The sequence below is a fragment of the Meriones unguiculatus genome, chromosome 11 (genome assembly GCF_030254825.1).
Source record: "Meriones unguiculatus strain TT.TT164.6M chromosome 11, Bangor_MerUng_6.1, whole genome shotgun sequence".
NCBI classification, from domain to species: domain Eukaryota; kingdom Metazoa; phylum Chordata; class Mammalia; order Rodentia; family Muridae; genus Meriones; species Meriones unguiculatus.
The window spans coordinates 92,226,338-92,237,442 of NC_083359.1; the positions used below are offsets into that span (position 1 = coordinate 92,226,338).

Consider the following 11,105-nt stretch of genomic DNA (forward strand, 5'->3'; position numbering starts at 1 on the left):
GCAGGTATGGCCTTGTTGGAGAAACTGTGTCTCTGGGGATAGTTTTGGGATTTCAAATGCTTAAGCCAGGCCCCATGGTCTTTCTCTACCTGCTATCTGCTGCTTCTTCTCCAGCACCATGGCTGTCTGCGTGCTGCTATGCTTCATGCAAATGGACTAAACCTCTGAAACTGTAAGCCAGCCCCAATTTGTAAGAATTACCATGGACATGGTGTCTTTTCACAGCAATAGAACACTAAGACAGACCCCCAAGAAGCTAGAATTTCTCTAGGAGTCTGATATTAGCAAAAAAAGTGCTATAAAGCTTGGCACTAGCCAGAGACGGAATGTATCTCCAGGGAAGAGATTTCACATAGTTATCACAGCTTGCCAGGACACCTGCAGGAGGGGTTAAAACTAGGATAATGACATGAAGGACCACACGCCGACTGAGATTGTTTACTTCTGCACACCTCTTGCCTTCAGTTTAAGTCTGAACTTCACATTGGGACCTGAATACGGATTGTAGTGGGGAGGTCGCTGGACCTCTTTTCCCTCTTGCCAATGTAGTTTTATTTAATAACCCCTTTGTGCTTTTGATATTACTTTGTCTCTTCCATTGGCTTGTTAAAGATGAGTGGCTGAGCCCAGGTTTTTAGGGCTACCAAGGTTCAGACTCTAACCATTGCAATTTCTATATAATATCCTATCACCAGAGATCCTGGGTCCGGGAGACATTGCTGTATTGTGTTTTTCAGGGCTTGGTCTCCTGGGCTGGCTTCTTTGCCTCTGCTTCTGCACAGGGGCTGTAGACCTATCTGTTCTTGCTCCCTTCTCAGCTGGCTTGTCACTTTTCACCCTCTCCTAACATGCTCTCTCACTATAGATCCAGTGTGGTAGACATCAGGTTATGAGACCAGTTTATTAGGCTGGTCATTTTCCTATCAGTACAACATTCTGAGGCCTGGAACAGGAGAAAGGTGTAATCCCATCTTTTTAAAAGTGGGAGTGACTGCAGAGAAAAGAAAACTACCCTCCTCCTGTTTTTGAGGAAGGCTAAACCAATCTTGACATTCCTTTGGCACTCAAAATTTCCTAGAAAGCACTCCAATTTCCCTCCTCATTTTTATCACTCAGCTCCCCTTTCTATGATCTTTTTTTCTTCCCTATCACCTTTTCCCCCCTTTCCTTCTAGTTTTTTAATTAAATTTTTATTTTTTATATTAACTACAGTTTATTTACTTTGTATACCAGCTGTAGACCCCTCTCTCATTTCCTTCCAATCCCACCCTCCCTCCCTCATCTCTTTCCTGCCCCTCTCTAAGTCCACTGATAGGGGAGGTCCTCCTCCCCTTCCATCTGACCCTAGCCTATCAGTTCACATCAGGACTGGATGCTCTGTTTTCCTCTGTGGCCTGATAAGGCTGCTCCTTCTTCGGGGGTGGGAGGTCAAAGAGCCAGCCACTGAGTTCATGTCAGAGACAGTCCCTGTTCCCCTTGCTAGGGAACCCACTTGGATACTGAGCTGCCATCGGCTTCGTCTGAGCAGCCGTTCTAGGTTATATCCATGCATGGTCCTTGGTTGGAGAATCAATCTCAGAAAAGACCCCTGTACCCTGATATATTTGGTCCTTGTGGAGCTCCTAACATCTCCAGGGCTTACTAACTCCCCCTTCTTTCATATGATTCCCTGCACTTTGCCTAAGGTTTGGTAATGAGTCTCAGCATCTGCTTTGATTCACTGCTAGGTAGAGTCTTTAAATGATTAGTGTGGTAGAGAAAGAAAAAAAGTAGCTCCCTTGTCCCTAAAGTCAACCATACACATTTTTAAGGTCATCTATCTACACTTGACATGGCCTTATTTTATTGCTCTCCAGTGTATATGATTGGCTCATTTCTGGTCCTATGGATAAATCAGGGTTAGTGTCCATCACAGGATTCAGCTAATGACATTTAAAGAATTTCCAAACTCTTTTTACATCTGTAAAGGTTGAGCTTTTGCAAGGAGGAGGATCTCCCCAGGCAGCTGGGATTAGGCTGAGGGAGAAACCTGTTTTAAGAGTGCCATCCCCATGCCCAGTCCTTCTCCTCCTCCACACAGTGATCAAGGTCTAAGTGTTTGGGGTTTTCTCCTTTCAGCCAAATCCTCTGGGCTACATTGGATTGCGACTTGGCACGTGGCCATGGCACCCATCACCCTTGCCATCCTGCTAACCTGAAATGAACTCTTCCCATTCAAGAAAGAAACTTCAAAGCCACAGGATCTTACCTTCATCACCAGCGGTGCTCCTGACCAGGAAAGCAGCTCTGGCTTTATGGGACAAAGGAAAGTGTGTCACTGAACATCTGCAAGGGTTTGCAAGTATGCTCTATGGAACAAGCCCAGGGCCTTGCGCATGCTACGAAACTGTTCCACCACTGACCTGTGTGTCCAGCCCTATGCAAAAGTTTCAAGTTAATCTTTTAAAAACTGTGGTTAACATCTAACTTATATAACCATTTCCCACCATACATTAAAAACAAATGAATTCTTTTCACCTAAATTTGACATTATGCTAATATTTTACACAGATTCTTTTTCTCATACAATATATCTTAATTACAGTTTCCCCTTCCTCCACACTTTCCAGTTCATCACTACCTCTCCTCCCATCCAGGTCCTTTCCCTTTCTGTCTTTCATTAGAAAAGAACTTCTAACAGGTAACAACAAAATAAAATATTATTTTAAAGCTGAAACAAAAACCATCACTTCAAAGTTGAAAAGGCAAACCAATAGAAATAAGAGATCCCCAAGAGAAGGCAGATGAATTAGAGACCCACTCATTAACATGTTCAGGGGTCCACTAAAATGCTAAACTAAAGCTATAATATATCTACAGAGGACCTGGTACAGGCCTGTGCAGGGCCTATGCTTGCTGTTTTGGTCTTTGCTCAGTTGATTTAGAGACTTGTTCTCCTGTATCCTCCATCCCCTTTGGCTCTTACACTCTTTCCACCCCCCACTTTCACAGAATACTCTGAGCCCTAAGGGGAGGAATTTGATGAAGACATCCCATGTAGATTTGTATGTTCCAAGGTCTGTGTGTGTGTGTAACATTTGTCTGTGGATCTCTGTATTTCCATCTGCTCCAGAAAGATGATAGCTGAATGAGATACTGGTTTATGAGTATAGAAGATATCATTAAGCGTCATTTTATTGTTACGTTTTTTTCTTTTTTTAAGATCAGAAGTATTTGCTTTTACTGTAGGTCTCCAGGCTATCTAGTCTCTGGTTCTTGCTCACCCAAGGAAATGTTGGGTATGGGTTGCATCTCATGGAATAAGCTTAAATCAAATTAGGCATTGGCTACTTACTCCCACAAGCTTTGTCCCACCATTGCCCTAGCATATTTTTCAGGCAGGGCAGACTGTAGATCAAAGCTTTTGTGGCTGAGTCGTATTTTGTGTTTCTCTTTTGGTAGCTCGTAGAGTATCTTCCTGTAACAAAGACCATAGAACAGTAGTTCTTTAACTGTGGGTCACAACCCAGTTGGGGGTTAAACAACCATTTCACAGGGGTCACCTAAGACCATTGGGAAACACAGATATTTACATTATGTGTCCCATAAGTTTAGGTATGCTGTGTATTCACTTTCATTCAGTTCTAGAAAGGCCATAATTTCTTCCTTGGTCTATTTTTCATTCAGTAGAGAGTTGTTCAGTTTCCACAAGTTTGTAAGCTTTCTGTTGTTGATGATATCCAGCTTTAATTCATGATGGTCAAATAGGATGCAACGAGTTATTTCAATTTTCTTGTATCTTTTTAGATTTGCTTTGTGTCTAAGTATGTGGTCAATTTTGGAGAAAGTTCCATGAGGCACAGAGAAGAAGGTATATTCTTTTGTGTTTGGTTGAAATGTTCTGTAAATATCTGTTAGGACCATTTGGTTTATAATGTCTGTTAAACTCCAGCATTTCTCTATTGAGTCTTTCTCTGGATGATCTCTTTATTGATTAGCATGAGCATTGAAGTCTCCTAATCTCAGTATGTGAAGGTCAATATGTGAGTTACTCTGTAGCAGTGTTTCTTTTACAAACACGGGTGTCCTTGTGTTTAGGGCATAGATGTTAAAAATTGAAATGTCCCCTTGGTGGAATTTTCTTTTGATGAGTATGTAGTATCATCCCCTATCTCTTCGGATTAGTTTTGGCTTGAAGTCCATTTTGTTATATATCAAAATGGCTATACCAACTTGCTTCTTAGGTGTATTTTCCAGGAGTATCTTTTTCTAATTATTCACCCTGAGGTAATGTCTATCCTTGATGCTGAGGTGTGTTTCTTCGATGTAGCGGGAGGGTAGATTTTTTTTAAACCTATTCTGTTAGTCTGTGTCTTTTTTTTGGGGGGGGGAATTGAGACCATTGATATTGAGAGACATTAATGAGCAGTGTTTGTGATCCCTATTATTTTGTTGTTGGTGGTAGTGGCTGTTTGTGTGTGTGTGCATGGGTGTTTGTGTTTCCCTTCTTTTGATTTTGCTTGTCTGAGATTATTTGTTCCCATGGTTAGAATTAACCTCCTTATGTTAGAGTTTTCTTTCTACCACCTTCTGAAAAGCTTGGTTTTTGGACGAATATTCTTGAAATTTGGCTTTATCATTTATAGTAATTGAAAGTTTTGCTGAGTATAGTAGTCAGAGATGGCATCTGTGGTCTTGTAGAGTCTGCAGCACATCTGTTCAACCCCTTGTGAATTTTAGAATCTCTACTGGAATTCAGCCATAATTCTAATAGTTCTGCCATTACACCATTCCTTGGTCTTTTTCCTTTGCTCCTTTTAATATTTTCTTTTTGTTCTATATGTTCAGTGTTTTGATTATTATATGTGACAGTGGACTTTCTAATCTATTTGGTGGTCTGTATAATTCTTGTGCTTTGGTGAGCACCTCCTTCTTTAGATTAGGAAATTTTGATTTTGTTGAAAATATTTTCTGGGACTTTGAGCTTAGTTTTTTCTCCTACCTCTATTTTTTTTTAAATTTAGTATTTTCATAGTGTCCCAGATTTTTTGAATATTTTGTGTCAGGAGTTTTTTTTAGATTTAACATTTTCTTTGGCTGATGTATACTGATATATCAGTTATATCTTTCTTATATATCATACATATGTCTATATCTTAAATAGATATCTATATTTCTTACATAGAGATCTATTTATATAAGATTTCTATAATCTATCTATATATATATTATATAGAGTCATATATTTTCTGTCATATTTCAATACCTGAGATTCTCTCTTCCATCTCTTGTATTCTGTTGGGTAAGCTTGCCTCTGTAGTTCCTGTTTAAATTTCTAAATTATTTATTTCCATAATTACTCAATTTGGATTTTCTTGATTGATTCTATTTCCATTTTCAAGTCTTGAATAGTTTTATTCATTTCTTTCCACTGTTTGTATTTTCCTTGATTTCTTTAAGAAATTTATTCATTTCCTCTTTAAAGACATCTATCATCTTTGTACAGGCTGTTTTAAGGTCTTTTCCTTTCTTGTGCCTTAGTTATGCTGGACTATTCAGGACCTGCTGTGGTAAGGTTTCTGGGCTCTAGTGGAGACATATTGTCCTGGATATTATTTATTGTGTTTTTATGCTGGTATTTAGGGCACCTGGGATTGGGTTAATTATAGATCTGGGTGCTGATTTCTGTTTTTTCTTTGTTTGGTGGGTGAGTTTCCTTTGTGGATTTTAGAAGAATGTAATGGCTGTGAGTTGTCTGATAGGAAAATCTCTGTGGACCTGAAACGTGTGGCCTTTTGGGATGCGAAGTAAAATGTGTTTTTGGGTATTGGGAGCTGACACTTAGGAAAGGGATAGGCTAGGAGGTTTTGCAGGAGAAAGGAGAGCAGAATGTCCTGGAATGGGAGTAGAGGTCACCCAAAAGGTCTTCTATAGTGCTCTGGATGAGACTGGGGGATTGGATCTGGAGGAAGAGAAAGAGAGGGGAAGATCTACAGGCAGCCTACCTGCTTCCCTGGCAGGAGTGGCCTTTGGTGTTGGCAGAGTGCCTGCTGGAATTGGGGTTTTAGACAGAGCAGTAAGTGGGAGAAAGGAGGTTAGGAGTGGAAAGTCTGTAGAGTCCACAGAATATGTGAATGGGGCGGGGAGGTTGACAAAGGAGGAAAGCTGCAACAGGTGCTCCTTTGCACAGCTAGGGAAGATTAGATTTGGAGGAGAGGAGGGAGTGGTGAAGGTCTTCAGTTAGCTTACCTGTTTCCCTGGTCTGCTCGGCTATTACGTTCGCAAAGAGTGTGTGTTGGTGTTGGATGCTGGGATACAGGATGGGTTGAACGAAGAAAGTTTGAAGGAGAAGATCTTTGTGATCCATTAGGAATGGGGTCAGAGAGGAAAGGGAGACTGCAGCAGGTGTTCTGCTACAGAGCTGGGAATGAAATTCTGGTTTGTTTTTTTTTTTTGTGTGTGTGTGTGTGTGTTTAAGGATAATTTATTTTTTATTTTGTGTGAGGGGTGAATGAAGTCCTGGTATATGCTAGGCAGACACTCCTACAATCTTTTTTTTTTTTTTTAATCTGTTTAAATATCATCCACAAAGCAGAATTCTGCAGTTGTTCTAAATCTTTCATAAGCTTTGGCCCCATCAACCTGAACAAACAGGAAACACAAGATGCAGAATCTGAGCCTTTGGTGCCTATGTGTACACACATCTGAAAAGGTCAGTTGTGCTGCTGTTATACCCATGCCAAGTCAGAGATTCCAGCTCTTCCAAGCTCCCTCTCTCCTACCAAGTCATAGCAGTGGTTTGAACAGAGACTCTTTAGGTCTCCTGTGAAGAAAAGAAGGTCTTGTTTCCTGTGAGCTGAACATCCAGCTCTATATCACAAGGCTTTGCCTCCAAGCCTTTCATGAGGACCTGCATGCTCAACGCCCTTCTCTTCATTGTCTCTGTGTCATTAGATACAGTGAAACCATCAAACTGACCCACTATACTCAGCACAGTCTTCCATAAGAAGCAGACAGATTACAGACTCATCCTTTCGTAACCCCCAGGTGTTGCAGTAATTATTAATATTTGCTATATTGATTCATGTGGTTAGTAAGCTAACAGTATTTTAAAAGACCTGGTTACCTGTTAGATTTTTTTAACAACCTTAAACCACTGGGGATGGGCAGAAATAAACCCCCTAGACTACCTTGTTATCTCCCAACTCAACCCCTCCCCCATGTAATTTACTTTAATCATTTTGGCCTGGGCTACTTCCTGCCCAAAATTCTGATAAATACTTGCACTTGTTTTCCATTTGGGCTGCTTCTCTCCATCTTCCCGATCCTCAGAGTAAACTCTTGGCCCCGTGGTTCTTTTTTTTTTTTTTTTTTTTTTTTTAAGTGGAAGGAGAATTTATTCAACGTGGTCGCATTAGGAAGAAGAACAGAGGGTCCAGGGCCCCACCCTGCTTCTCGATCCATCCTTGGGGTACTGACCTCAGGGTTAGGTTTAAATAAAAGCCTGAGGGATGCATCGTAAGCAGTCCTGGTCAGGCGGTGGTCCTGCGCGACATCCGGGTCTCATCTCCAGGCTCTCCTGTAAGATGTCCTGACAAGTTGACAGAACAGTGAGAGACAGCGTCTTAAATGATCAAAAGCCTAACAAAGCCACAAGAAAACATAAAGGCTTAAAAATAATTTTGCCACCTTCATTTATTGTGTGTGTCCGGGGTAGGTGCCGTGGTGAGCCTGTGCATCTCAGAGGACAACTTAAGGAAGTTGGTTTTCTTCTTCCACGTGGGCGCCAAGGATCAAACACGGAGCCTTAGGCTTGGCGGCGAGTGCCTTAACCCACTGAGCCAAATTGTCAGTCCAATATAGCACTGATGGCTGGCTGGCTAGCTGGCTGGCTGGCTGGCTGGATGGATGGATGGATTGACTGATTGATTGTCTTTTTGAGACAAGCTTTCTATTATGTAGCTCTGGCTGTTCTGAAACTCACCATGTAGACCAGGCTGGCCTTAAACTCACAGGTACCTGCCTGCCTTTGTGTCCCAAGTCTTGGGATTACAAGCGTGGGCCACCCGTGGTTCTTTTTTACACTAACCTGTAGCGACTCCTTTTCTCTCTTCTCCTTTCTTCTCTCTCCCACGATTCTTCTCTCCTCTAAGTGCACAAAACTTAATTCTGCCTAGCCATTTTTTATTAGCCAATCAGAGATAATTTTGAAGGCAAAGTTACACAGCAGCGCTTGGTATATGTGAGCATTTGCTCGTAGAACAGTAAAGATGGGGGGGGCAAGCAATTAATTAAATATAAAGCTCCAGACCGTGCTAAAACACCCATGATTTTTTTTGTTCCCTCGTTAAATACTTTCATGGTCCTGGAACTCAGAGGTTACTAAAGGATGCTGTTTTCCTGCAGGAAACTGTCCTACCATGTTTTGCTTATCTAGATCAGTCTCCTCCACCTCTCCTTTTACCAGCTACAAAATCAACCAACCAGCCAACCAACCAACCAATCAGTAAATCCATTCTGAAAGGCTCTCTTAGAGGTCCAAGCATTGCAAACATGGCGATGGCAAGTCTTGTCCTTCCCCCTTCCCTCACACTTGCTAAACTGTTAGATAATATCCCTAAACCTAGCCCCCAAGGTCTAGTCCTTTATTTACTCACTGATTCATTCCTAAAACCGATCACCGAGATCCAACTATCAAAACATCAAGGTCCAGGAATCAAAATTTATTATTTGGCTACACTGACTAACCTGTCCAATCAGAACTTACCAACACACCCTAATACAAACTTCCTCCTTTCCTCCTTAAAAACGACTCCTACGGAAACAACCCACTGCTGTCTTTGCCTGGTCCAGAGGCTGCCTCTGCCCCTAAACCCCTTTCAGGGTAATAAATATCTTTGTACTGCCAATTTGGTGCCTCTTTGTGTTCTGTGCTGACCCTGAGGTCCCTTTCACTTCTCTGCATTGCAGATCCTATTACCAGAAACTATGCTACTTGTTCACCAAATTATTTTATTTTTTCCTTTGGTCATAAAAAAAAAAAAAAGTCTTTTCTCTTTGCACCAGCTTCATCACATGATTGCTTCTAGTCAACAAAAAGTATAAAATTGATGTGGCAGTCTGGGAAGCAAAATGACCTAATGTAAGGAGCTTGGGTTTGAACCACTGAAAGTTGGAGAGCAGCTAACCTCATCTGCACTGCAAGTGCAAGCAAGAAAGTTTGGACTTTGTCTGGTATCAGAAGCTGGCCTGTGCTACTGAAGACATCTGCTCTTTCTCCCTCAGCCCGGCCTATGGTCCTTTCCCAAGCTCAGATCTCAGAAGAATGCCTCCTCCAACCAGGCAGGCTATCTTAGCCTCCTCTCTGGAAGTAACAGCCCTTTCTCACCCCAGGTTTTTTTTTTTTTTTTTTTTTTTTTTGTGGGAGAGGAAGAATGGAATGAAAATGCATGCTGTGGGGAAACAGTAATGAGAAAAGGAATGCCTCTTTATATCACAGCTAAGCATGCTGATGCTCTGATGCTGAGGCAGCCACATCGCTCCAAGAACTACCTTTCTGTTTGTTCTGATATCTTGGAAATCTGAGGCAAATTCCTACCTTAGATGGGCCAGGTCACAAGAAGCAGCTCTTGCCTGCCTTCCCCTTCTCTCATCATCACACACAGAATTTCTGTGAGCCCTTGTTTAAAATACAGGAAAACATACCATTTAAAGTCTAAATTATCACCCATCTGCCTGAAAATTTCATGATATTCCTGGTTTTAATAGCTGAGGAGTATTCATTGTGTAAGTGCATACCACACTTTCTTTACCCAGTCTTCTGTTGATGGACACCTAGGTTGTTTCCAGTTTTTGGCTATTATGAATAAGGCTGCCATGAACACGGATGAGCAAGCGTCCCTGTGGCATGGTGGAGCATCCTTCGCTTCGCGTATATACCCAGGAATGGTATAACTGGGTCTGGAGGTAGAACTATTCCAAATTTTCTAAGAAACCATGAGACTGATTTCCACAGTGGTTGTACGAGTTTTCACTCCCACTCCCAATGCAAGAGTGCTCCCCTTGCTCCACATCCTCACCAGAATGTACTGTCACTTGAGTTTTTTATTTTAGCCATTCTGACTGGCATAAGATGGAATCTCAGAGTTGTTTTGATTTGCATTTCCCTTATGACTAAGGACATTGAGCATTTAAATGCTTCTTGGTCATTAGAGATTTTTCTATTCAGAATTCTGTTTAGCTCCGTACCCATTTTTTTTAATTGAGTTATTTGGTTTGTTGGTGTTAATTTCTTGAGTTCTTTATATATTGTAAATATTAGCCCTCTGTCAGATGTAGTGTTGGTGAAGATCTCTTCCCAGTCTGTCATTTTGTCCTGGTGTCCTTTGTCTTACAAGAGCTTTTCAGTTTCATGAGGTCCCATTTATTAATTTTTTTTTATCTTAGTGCCTGTGCTGTTGGTGTTCTGTTCAGGAAGTTGTCTCTTATGCCAATGAGTTCGTGGCTGTTCCCCACTTTTTCTTCTTTTATGAAATTTGCAGACAAATGGATGGAACTAAAAAATACCATCCTGAGTGAGGTAAGCCAGACACAGAAAGACACACAATGGTATGTACTCACTTATAAGTGAATATTAGCCATAAAGTACAGGATAACCAGGCTACAAGCCACAGACCCAGAGAAGCTAAGTAACAAGGAGGGCCCAGGGGAGGACACTTGAATCTGACTAAGAAGGGGACATAAAATAGCCATCTGAAGTAGATGGAGAGAAGGACCTCGATGGGAGAGGGGTGGGGGGCACAGGGGTGGGGATCAGGAGTCGGGAGGGGGAAGGCTGGGAGAGAGAATGGAAATCTGTGTGTCGGGGGAGGATCTCTGGGACAGGTCTATGGGGGTGACCCTAGCTGAGATTTCTAGCAGTGAAAGATATGGAGCCTAAAGTAGCCATCTCCTGTAGCCACGTGGGACTTCCAGTGGAGGGAGGAGGAAACCAACCCATATTCAAAACTTTTGACCCAAAATTTGTTCTGCCTACAAGTAGTGCAAGGATAAAAATGGAGCAGAGATTGAGGGAATTTCTAACCAACGACTGACCCAACTTGAGACACACCCTCAAGAGAGAGCCG

General features: G+C 41.8%; 1 protein-coding gene across 1 annotated transcript in view; it reads left to right on the top strand.

Annotated features, from left to right (window-relative positions):
* Positions 1-8,888, top strand: part of Cd48 (CD48 molecule) — a 29,090-nt gene extending 20,202 nt beyond the window's left edge. Inside the window, exon 5 of the mRNA XM_060364687.1 lies at positions 2,119-8,888. Coding sequence (XP_060220670.1) covers positions 2,119-2,198 — 80 coding nt within the window. The 3' untranslated portion in view covers positions 2,199-8,888. The remainder of the gene's footprint in view (positions 1-2,118) is intronic.
* Positions 8,889-11,105: the final 2,217 nt, after the last annotated feature.